This window comes from Cryptomeria japonica, chromosome 3 (assembly GCF_030272615.1).
Source record: "Cryptomeria japonica chromosome 3, Sugi_1.0, whole genome shotgun sequence".
Lineage (NCBI taxonomy): Eukaryota > Viridiplantae > Streptophyta > Pinopsida > Cupressales > Cupressaceae > Cryptomeria > Cryptomeria japonica.
In genome coordinates this window covers 247,253,690-247,265,273 of record NC_081407.1, presented here as the reverse complement: position 1 = coordinate 247,265,273, position 11,584 = coordinate 247,253,690, and the positions used below count along the sequence as shown (strand labels likewise).

The window sequence follows — 11,584 nt, the reverse complement described above, 5'->3', positions numbered from 1 at the left end:
GCAAATAAAGCTTGTATGCTTTTACAACTTCCAGTTATCTGGATTCTCTTGAACCAATCTGACCAGCTCCTTGATCACTGCAAGATTGGATAGTCAATCATCTCTCATGACAGAATATAGTTTGAGTAATATCACAGTCCGTCATTTGAACGAAGGAGGCCTTTGCACTTTAGAAGAGGGAGGTAGGTTTGTACACTTTAACCATATACAGGTATATGGAAAAAGCAATTCCTTTGTTGTCTCCCACAAGGGGCTTCATACACCAAATTCATGTCTAGGGTGACAGCAACCCAAAAAACAACCTTTAGCTTTCATGGCCTCTCCACGTTCAGTTTAGAAGCCCTATCAATGTTCAAGTTCGCTACAGAGTTCTCACAAAAATCCACTCTTCAGATTGTGTATGGTCCCTTTATAGCAATTGCAAGTGATTTCTTATTAAACCAAATATCACACTACTATATACACCACTATAGCAGTCAGCACAATCAGGCAAACATATTCAAAAGCAAAACGATTGAGAGTAGTATAGCAGAACCAGATGTAATATGTAACAAGAGAACAATGTAAACATTAATTCATCAAGAATAAACACAGCAGCTATATTTCCATAGTAACCACCTTCCTCGTACCATTATGATAAAATAAACATGGAGAGCGAGTAGAACATATTTTGATGCTACAGGCCACCAAGACAGTTCAGTACAAACACAATCATAAAAACTGATGGTATGTTATTTTACTTGAGTTATTTGTACTGTGAATGTAACTGAAACATAGTTAGGCAGCAGCACTGAAGTATCACATGTTCCATGGATATCCTACCACAATACAAAAGAAAGAATACATTTCTCCCTACACTCATCATAAGTGGCTCCATAATTCCTATCCTGATAATGGATTGGGTACACATGTTTAGATCCATCTAGACAACAGCTTCATATTTACAAGTAAGAATGAAAAATCATCTCAGCGAGTTCCTGCGAACAGGAAAAAAGATATTAATTGTTATGCAAGACATCCTTCTAGAAATAGACATACTGCTTCAAAATACAAAATAACATAATAACATATTTCAATTCATACAGAAGTCCATATAGAGCTTACCTGTTTCCCTGAAGTAAGACGGGGTTCACCCCACTCTTTAACTTTGTTCTCAAGCTCCTCAAAACTGATCTCTCCTTTCTGCAAGGAAAAAATCAAGACAAAGAATTGGCAAAAGAATTACTAAATAAGACTACAAAATATGAGAATAGATTGCAGTGACCTCAATCTGAGTTCCTATTTCAGAAGTGAAGGTTTCATAACGCTTTTCAACAAGCTTTGTCAATTCCCCATCCTGAGCAATGAACATAAAATAATCAGCAATATTGCAAAGATTCTATAGAAAACCAATCTTAAATATGGAATCCTAAAATATAAATAAAACCTAGTATGCATAAAATATAAAAACACAAAATATTGACCTGCAAGAGTTTAGCTGCATTCCTCAAGCCTCTTGCAAGAGTGTCCATGCCTGATATATGAGCAATGAATAGATCTTCTACATCCACACTCTCTCTCCGCCTATATAGGAAAATAAATAAATCAAATAATATACAAGCTTAATGCCAATTCAGAATAGCAATAGAATAAAATTATAAACCATCATCCAGGATTATTACACTATGCAAACATACAGAAATATAAAATAACTTGCCTTCTTTAATATACTTTTGGCTATACGTAAAAGAAGATATTTATCTTCTTATCTTCTAACATTAAAATAACTTTACAGAGATATCTTATATAGACAATTTGCCCCATCTTTGAAATCATAACTGAAAATTCATCAATTTGCTAAACTAACCCATAAGAATACCCTGACAAATAGGAGGTAGAGATGGAGAGGAATTAATGAATGCAGATCAATGCATTCAAATAAATACTGGAAAGAAGAATCCAAGGCGAATCTTCCTACTTTTCTCATTTAAGTGGTAGAAGAAAGCGCAATGAATTGGTGATTTCATGAGTACATACTCAACCACCACAAATGTATGTTACAGGGTAAAGCAAATATTATAACTGTTCCAGCTATAAGAGCAGCATTCATTCAGATAGTGAGCAGTTTAGCATACATGTTTGTCCATTGCAAAGGTATGTGGAAACATATATCAATAATCACTAGATAACAAGCACAATAACCATGCCTTATCTCATCCAAATTAATGTACATTAAAAATAAGTAAATCTAAATTATCTCGTCCAAATTAATGTACATTACAAATTAGTAAATCTAAATTTTTGAAGAGAGAACTGTTACGTCATATTGTGCTGAAAAGCAAATCACCAAAAATGTAAATACTCACAATTTCGCATCAAAGTTGAAGCCACCAGGTGCAAGCCCACCCTGCAGGGAAGGAATAATTTGTTTGATGAGTGAAACATGTTCAGTTATGAAGAAACCAATATAATACCTCCAAATACTTCGTGTGGTTTTGCACAGATATTATGAGCATTAGTAAAGTTATAGCAAAGTTCTGACTCACATTCTTGATAACAGTCATCATGACCAAAGTTGCCTCTCCAACATCCACAAGAAATTGGTCAGTATCCCATCCTGACAAAAATGAAATTAGATAACATAGATTAGCCTCAACAGAGGAAAGCAATTAGCAGAAACAAGCAATTACCTCTAGATTGAAAGTGCTGAAACACAAAAACTATAGCAGTTACCACCTGCCGCTTGTTATTCCTTACAAGTAAAGAATATTCTCCAAAAGCAAATGTCAATCCAAGTACCTGTTTGTGCATCCCCTGTGTTTGCATCAATGTTACCAAGCATCCCATAAATTCGTGCAATTTCCAGCTCATGATGACAGCTGAAAACAAGACCAATTAAATCAACATTACACATTCATCAAACTGTGTTTTCTTATTCTAACCACTAGTTCGAACACTAGAAGAGATAAACAGACCTTTCAGGATAAAATCCACATATTGATTCATGCCAGAATCTTAAACAGGATATAAAAATATTTATCCAAATAATTCAACAATGGAAGAAGGATGCCTTACCTGTGCCCTGAAAGGGTTGCATGATTGCACTCGATATTCAATTTGAATTCTCCTGAAAAATGGAAGCCAAGGAAATGTCATAAGTTTATGAATAGTCACCAAAAAAACAAAGATGTGAAAACTTTAACGAACTTCAAAAAAGATAGATAACAAAATAACTGGCATGAAAAATAAAGTAATTCCAAAATACAGGAAATCCCATATACATATGATATAAAAAAACACAATGATAAAATATGCCAATTATATGAAAAAAGCAGAAATTTCTTCAAAAATAAAATTCAATTTCCAATAAAAAAAGTAATCTAAATAAAGAAGAATGCAAAAGTCAAATCTAAGCCAACAAAGAAAATAAAAACTATGTTGAACAAAGAAACCAGACTGTAGGAAGAAAGGAAAACTACAATAACTTGATCGACCTTGTATTGCAGTGTTTGGACAATTTACAGATCAAAACTATCAAAATTTTCTTTCAAAGCAGCAGATTATGAAATTTGGCAATTCATGACAACGCTGTAAAAGCTGTAACTTAAGATATTAGACAAATATAAACACCAGAATTATTTTTATTTTTTAATCAACAGAGGAATTGCTACAAACACGTGCCAGGATACCATATGATATCTTAAGAATATCCGAAATATTTATACAAGAATATGCAAAATGTAATGTTTAAATCAAGGAAAATATGTTAATAAATGAAATGTTTATACACCTGCAAGACCATATCTTTGCAAGAACCCCGTCGTTGTTGCAGCATCCCAGTCATACCTGACAAACATTTGATTCAATTTCAATACAGAGAACATAAATTAATGGAAATGTGAGGCACGGAAAGAGAAAAGGATGAACTAATATCAATATGATCAAGGGTCAAGATGTACTGGTGTTTTGTAGGCTCTTGTGGCTTGGGTTCAATCAGAAGTGTCCCTGCAAACCATATTCAACAAGATTCAGACATTACAAAGTGGGAAAGAAATTTCATCCTAGCAAGAATAAGCATTCTGTCCTAAAACAATGTTCAAATTTATATATAAACACACGTTTAAGTAATTCCGCACTTTCTTACAATATTCCCATTTTCAAATCACACTTTGACCTAATCATTTCTCTTTCCTACTCCATACTTGACCCCTCATTGTTCACTATCATGCAATACCTTGATCCCTCTTATCAAGGCATCATTTCTTGATCTCCAAATTGCCAATCCTCTGTTACTACTGAACTTTTCTAACATATTGATATAACAGATCGGTTCTTTCTCAAAATGGAATAGTGATGATTCAAGATAATAAAATTACCATTAAAACCAATTGTTTTCTTCCAGTTCACAGCCCCTTGGAGAAAGCTAGCCTGCAGAGTTCCACATAATTAGAAAAATTTTGTTGACTTCTGTTAAAGAAAGCCTAACTCAATCCTAAGTAAGTTTGAGCGATAATTTCTCCTTTTCGTCATCTTTAATCCTCTATATTTAGGATGAGCATGTGCACAGCATGAATTGGCTTATGAATACAAAATGTTCATAGAGGCAAACAATCATATTTTACTATTTAGAGAGCATGAAAGTGCATAGTTGAAGTGTGGATGGCAATGCAAACAACAATTACAACTATAAGCAGTAGCCAAAGGATACAAGTTTTTATTCTATACATTGTGCTTATTTCGATTATTCCATCTATTCTCAGGCCAAACAAATGTGTGGATTTTACAACTAGCCAACCTGTAAAAAACCAAAGAAGCAAAAGCAACAAGACAAAACAGCTACTATTGAACAAGAAAATCACATCAAATTACAAGGACAAATCAGTCTTGTGGATTTTTATAAGAAAAATTTGATCTCTATCTTAGCTAGTTCTGAACAATAATCTTTCCTTTCCATTGTCTCTAACCCTCAAGATCTATGTATGCATATCCATGCAGACAACTTGGCTTATATACACAATGTTTATTCAAGCAAGATCTTTTATTTAGAGACCAAGAATTACAAGTTGGAAGTAGGAATGGAATTGCAAATAACTTTAATATTACAAGCAGTAATTATGGGAGCAAATTTTATTCTATATATTGTGTTTCTCACCATTAACTATTCAAGAGGATTCCATTGACTTGCAAGCCAAAATCACTGGTCAATCAAAAACAAATCTGTGGGTTTTACCACTTGCCAGCCTCTCTATAAAAAAAGGAAGAAAAAACTTAGGCAAAATAGCCACTACTAGACAGGAAAACGTGGCAAATTACAAGGCCAACCCCAAGCCATGGGAATTCTTGATGAGAATCGGTATTCTTCATTGGCAAATTCATAAAGAAGGGAATTCCATCTACTTGCGTGGACATCAACAACAAATTCACTAAGGGAGTGTCATCTATTATAATATTTATCTAAGTCACAAGGTTCGAATTCGAATTTGAAAGAGACAGCCATGAAATTCGGATGAAATTCGACAAGGGAAAAATTCGAAAAAAAATTCGGATAAAATTCACCTTCTATAATTTTGTTTATTTTTAAATATATTTATACTTCTAATAAATTATCAGAATAGCGACCCTTGTTGGAGAAAATCCGAGGGCGATCCAGCAGTTGCAGACACCCATGACCCAATAGATACAAAGCATATACAAAGAATACCCACGACCAGCTGAGTTGTGTTTAGAGGCGGATAGCAGTGCTTTATAGAGGAAATTCGATTAAATTTGATTTTTTTATAGAAGTTTGAAATTCGATTAAATTCGAACCTCATCCATGAAAATCGCCGTATCCTGTGACTTAGATATTTATTATGCATGATTTTGTGAATATGTTTCACATTATTATAAAGAATCTATCAAATTCTTAAATAGAATGAGTGCATTAAAATATCACGCAAATAAAAGGTATTGTGAACTAAATACACCCCTTAAAGCATCCAAGTTCAACAAAAAATTGCAAACATGGATTTTCTTAAGACCAATTTTGTGCTAGCTTTGACTTTGTAATCAGTATCTATCAAAAGTTTGGCTCTCCTCCGTGTTACTGGCAATTGTTTCAATATGTTCTCGTTAAAAAAACATTAGAGATATTATGCAAGTCATCATAAAAGGATGAAATTTTGGAATTGAGAAGCATATGATCAGGTTATTGTTGGACAACTAGCTCAGGCATTACACAGAAGTTCAGAACATTGGAATCTATAGGACAGTATATTACAAACAGGGCTTTTAAGTCAACATACCTTAATGATTATAAGTCTGATTTATTGCTAGTGAAAATCAATTACCATTAGCCCAAGCAAACATAGTTACCACTAGAGTAATAAGAAAGATTTACTGAGAAAATTTTCATTGCAATGAGATTGTAGGAAGGCCATTTTATCAGAGGTGTGACCAGCATCATTCTGCAGAAGGGAGCATCCCAGCATACATACCATATGATCAAGTTCTTTTTTTAGATCGGTATTCAGTAGCGTTTGATAACCCTCTCTTCCACCCCAGAAAACAAAGTTCTCTCCTCCAAGTTCATGCGTCACCTGCAAGCAATAAATGTGGGGCCATGGCAATAAATGGTTACTTATCCAAAACAGAAAACATTAACTTTAATACTTCAACCTAAAAATCTTGTATCAGGAACCTTAAACATGACTCTGAATTGTTTTATGTAGTTTCCCGAAATCAAGGCAGGGTGATTTTTTATCATGAAATGAACATTGAATACTCCCTTGGCAATCACAATACTAAGCCTAATTACCCAGTGGATAAGTGCATAATATTAACAAACAAATAAAATCACCGAAAGGACAGAATTGACTTACAACCATACCTCCATTGCCTTCTTGACCTGAGCTGCAGCATATGCATAGACATGTACATCTGGACTGCATCGTCGGAAAAGAAAGATTCAATTTATCAGCATCAAACTTGAAAAAAGGGCAGCATGAACATATGCATACTAGCTTAAGATCCAGTACAAGTTAAGAAACACATAGAATAAAAGCTATCCATGTAATCATGAAAAACCATAGTGAATCTTCAAATCAGAACCTTGTAGCACCTCCATGCATGTAACGAGGATGCATGAACAATTGGGCAGTTCCCCACAATGGGTGAATACCAGTTTGTTCCTGCCAATAAAATAAGTGACTGATTAAAAAGAAATGACTCTTAGGAAAGACTACTCCATAGCTAGTAAATTGGAAAATTTATTAGAAAAAAAATTTAAGACCTAGGCATTTGGTATGACTAAAAAGAAGGATGTGACGAAGCTTAAGTGCAAATAGGTACCTGAAGCTTCTTTGCAAGTGCCACAACAGCATCAAGATTGGCATTTGACTCCTAAAATGAAATGAAAACTTTATTTGTTAAGCATATGGATTTGAAGATTACTTTTTATGTGGTCTCCCTTAGAAACAACAATAGTGGAATACAGACACAAACACAAAACACAGTCGCAAACAGATAAAAGATTCTGATGAGTGCATCTCTCTATGGGTATTAAATTATTAATAGAACAAATGTAACATGACTATCATCATGTCAGTAGATATCAAATGGTGAAAGAACAAATAATTGATGCTCAAGAAACTTTGGAATCATTCTAATGATAATCTAATAGATCAAATATGTGAAGTAACAAGACAGTAGTTCAATATTGTTAGCATTATAATTATTAATAGTCTCTAAAAAAAGTGTATATTTCAACTAATAGCGCCCATTAAAGTTCTTACTTCAATAAATTATTAAAAGCTCCTTCTGATCCAGCAGAACAAAACATTATTAGTAGTTTAATGCAAAATTAAAAGCTTCTTATTGACTATCTCTAGCATGAAAAAGCTTCTTGTAGGACTTACCATGAGTGTTTTACCATCAGGGGCAATATCACGATCATGAAAGCACCAGTAGTCCACCCCTAATTTAGTTAAAAACTCGAAATTTGCTTTCACTGCATTCCAAGAATAATATATTAACAAAAATTATGTAATGCCTAGCTTCAAATCCAAAGTTCATGAAGACACATCACAATCATGTTTTCTTTCCCACAGACCAATAAATAAGAGAAAATGTCAGCCAAAACTGTTCTTACTTCTTCTTAGAGCCATGGATAATGAGTTAGTGCCATCTTCCCACGGCCAACTTTTGGTTGGAGCTCCAAATGGATCAGCTCCAGTGCCACGGAATGTGTGCCAAAAAGCAACACTAAATCTCAGCCAATCCTGCAAACATATCAAAGTGAAGATAATGTCCAAGTCAAGCATCATTGGTGTAAAACACTGGAACACAAACCATATACTCCACGGAAGAAAGTACAAGAAATTAATGATTTGCAAACCTTCATTTTCCTTCCAAGAATCTCCTCATCTGCATTGTACCATTTGTAGGCCAAAGGATTCTTACTTGATGGACCCTGCCAAACCCCAATGCAATGGGGCCTTAGAATGGAACTGAAAAATCATTCTTAATTAGCAACACCAGTACAAAGGAATTTATGGTTTCATTTAGCTCCTGTTTCAGAAAGACGATGATTATTACAATGTATATGCATGCGAATTAAGTGTCCTTAATAATCCTGAACCCCGCCGAAGCTTAGAATGACAGCCATTATAAGCTCTAAAATAACAAGCCATATGACAAACCCCTAATTAAATCATCTAATTTTAAAATAACAAGAACAAAGTGACCTCATTTTAGTCCTTGTCTAAAGAAAGGTGTTTCAAACTTTATTTTCAAAAGTTATCAGAGAATGCTCCTTGTTCGCTAGCATTATCCACTTGTATTAAGGATCTCTTATTCATGCATGTAAGGTTAACTAGAGTGACACAATTGAGACTCGAATAAGTCAGCAAGACCTGAGATTTAAGACTACAACACTGCCAATGAGTGAGAGTACAACCCACTGCAAGCAAAACTTAGAAAATACTAAGCAAAAAAAACATATATTATTCAATTTTCTCTTTCAAAATTAAAGTAATTATTACATGGGTACTTCCTCTGTTGTATACTTGGACCACACTCTTCAGAGGTATATTTAATGTGGTCACCTTATTACAGTGGTAAGATTGAACCTTAAACACAGTATGGGGGCATATTTTGACTGCACTCTTAAGATTTGTAAACAAGTTTAGTTCTCAAATGTACCCCCTAATCATTGAACAACAACCTTGCCAAATCTCCACCATAGTTATGGGCCACCTTATTTAAATGGGGAAATTTGAACTGGGTCAAAGTGCTTAAGAGTGTCCCCTTGGACAAGTGGAAATATTTTTCATTCTATTAAAAATTCAATTGATCAAAGAAAATATAAATTATTATGCTTTACATAAGCAAAAATCATCAATGCTAGGGCATTTGCCGATTTGATATGTATTATTCTATTTTATTTTAAAGAAGTATAAACATGCAACTCAGGCTCAAGAACAGCTTGACAGGCTGAAGAGTAACAGTAGACTAAGCACTTGACAAAAGAATTTGAGAAACAAATCTGCGAACTACTGTTACAACTCAATTAACTGGAGTACAAAGAAAATTGGGAAAAATGTTGTAACCATTCAGCAAAATCTAGTGACCATGCTTTTCAACACCCTTCAATGACCACCACTGCAAGAAATAAAGAAACATAAAGAACAGCACCAAAATTTCAAATGAAAAGGGTTCCGGACTGGTTTAAATCAGTAACACAATGTCCCAGCGAGAGTGGTGTCCCTAGCCCAAACCTTACAGATACAACCTCATGATTAGATTGTGGAAAAAATGGAGGGACCAATTAAACACAGTGCAATCTGGTGAGTGGCAGAATCTGGAATTATTGTATTATGGTAATGTATAATGGTGAGTTCTGTCTCCCTCCCCAGAAACATTCTTCACCAATAATGAAAAATATTCAACAGAAAATACATTCATTACTGGGAAAGTAAAAATTCCATACATCCTTGATCCTAATATACTGGGAAAGAGTTTTACAAAAAAATGTTGGGATAGGTATCATAGAATTTCACAGCATGGAAATTCTCTCTCTTTGTCATTGAATATACAGTCTTGTCACTTTAAACTACTCTTTTTGCTTGGTAAGTCTTCGGTAAGGCGATGCACTGCCTTTATTGCAGTGTAGGGTAAGCTTGAACCACATACTTGAGATTTGTGATGACCCACCCAATGATCATTTACAAGAACCTTAATACATGTCTACATGATATATAAATTTCCTTATTGCCATTGAGGATATAAAATTAACTTTCAAGGAAGGAATTTTAACTTAGATCATGCCTTCCAAGCTAGCTCTCAACTGGGTAGGGAAAATCTTATTGCGAGGTAGTTACCAGTCAGACTATTGGGCTAATACCATCAGTAGGGCTGGAATATTTGAGCTTTGGGCATCACCAGCTCAAAAAATTTAAGCAAAAATCGACGGTCATTTATAAAAACTTGAAAAGTAAATAAACCCGCATACCTCATACTTAATGTTCGGAATTTCAGGAAAGAATTCCCCTTCCCACTCCTTATGAAGCCCGCCATCAGATACCAGGCTGGGCTCAGCCCGGCATGTTTGATCAGCTATTAACTCACCCTAATCAAACAAAACATCCATAATTTTAATAATTTTGGTTGATTGGATTTTTGAGCTTTTTTTCAAAAGTTAACATGCTTGATAAAGAAATCTAAATAACACTACTTCATAGAATTTGGTATACATGATTGACAGCTATATCTGGAAATAGCCGTGCATGTAGGTTTTAATATCAATCGAAAACGCATATTGATGCATAATAGACCAGATTAAAAACCTCAGTAAAACCGCCTGCATTTTTGAGACATTAATATAATCTTGTTGTAAACATTTTAACAAGAACTAAAAAAAAACACTCTGCTCTCAATTATATCTATTGAAATTCCATAAATTGCGTCCCAGGCTAAAATTCGAAGTATACTAAACACACAGCTTTTATGAAATAAGAGGAATGAAGATTTGATCGATACAGAAATTTCACGGAAAAATATAACAAAAACAATGATTACCCTAGTGTAATATAATCTGCGAAAGTAATATAAAATTGAATTTAAACAGAGAACTTTAAGAAGCGCACACACACCTTAACAAGGATTGTTGCAAAGAAACAAAAGAACAGGAAATGCAGACGCATTGCAGGTTTCATTATTCCTGGAAGAAATTTTTCAATTTCAGTCGTAGGATTATAACCTCAGTGAGAGTGAAAAATATACATATATCTAATACATCTTGATATGTGAGTCGGTCCCTAGATCAATGGACTGTGAAATTTAATGTGCCAGTCTATCGGCATTGGAACCGATAAAAGCGGTAAATAAATCACATCGGATAAATTACACGTGTAATGGATGAGGTTAGGCGACCGGTTCTTATCTAACTGAATGGAAATTTAGTGTTTTGCTCTTTCTTTAATTTTATTATTTAAATTTTTTATATTTATTATTTATGAATGTTAATTAGTTAACAAAGCATTCGCGTCAAAAGTGTCACATGTGAGTAAATTTATTTTGCATCATCAAAATAGTTTTCAAGTCGTTAAACAATCTTCAATCTTCAAAA

General features: G+C 34.1%; 1 protein-coding gene across 2 annotated transcripts; it reads right to left on the bottom strand.

Moving 5' to 3' along the window:
- Positions 1-711: 711 nt before the first annotated feature.
- Positions 712-11,347, bottom strand: LOC131035098 (xylose isomerase). 2 transcript variants are annotated; one of them, XM_057966734.2, is made up of 20 exons: positions 11,239-11,347; positions 10,469-10,585; positions 8,354-8,428; positions 8,108-8,237; positions 7,875-7,966; positions 7,309-7,359; positions 7,069-7,148; positions 6,848-6,902; positions 6,456-6,557; positions 4,356-4,407; positions 3,939-3,984; positions 3,770-3,825; positions 3,055-3,106; positions 2,779-2,858; positions 2,526-2,596; positions 2,346-2,386; positions 1,464-1,563; positions 1,265-1,336; positions 1,105-1,182; positions 712-977 (listed from the first exon to the last, which is right to left on the bottom strand). In XM_057966734.2, the coding sequence occupies exons 3-20, from the start codon at positions 8,357-8,359 to the stop codon at positions 942-944; spliced, it is 1,200 nt and encodes a 399-aa protein (XP_057822717.2). In that variant the 5' UTR covers positions 8,360-8,428; positions 10,469-10,585; positions 11,239-11,347; the 3' UTR covers positions 712-941. The 2 variants fall into 2 exon arrangements, with proteins under 2 accessions (XP_057822717.2, XP_057822716.2); XM_057966733.2 differs by having other exon boundaries at positions 11,109-11,320.
- Between the last annotated feature and the right edge of the window lie 237 nt (positions 11,348-11,584).

Bases quoted from the DNA above. Each gene is read 5' to 3' on its own strand.
- LOC131035098 (XM_057966733.2), bottom strand. From the start codon at position 11,171: ATGAAACCTGCAATGCGTCTGCATTTCCTGTTCTTTTGTTTCTTTGCA. The intron at 4,408-6,455 runs GTATGTATGCTG...GGAACTCTGCAG, and splicing joins AAAAAGAACTTGATCATATG to GCTAGCTTTCTCCAAGGGGC. The intron at 1,183-1,264 runs GTCACTGCAATC...TTTTCCTTGCAG, and splicing joins AAATAGGAACTCAGATTGAG to AAAGGAGAGATCAGTTTTGA.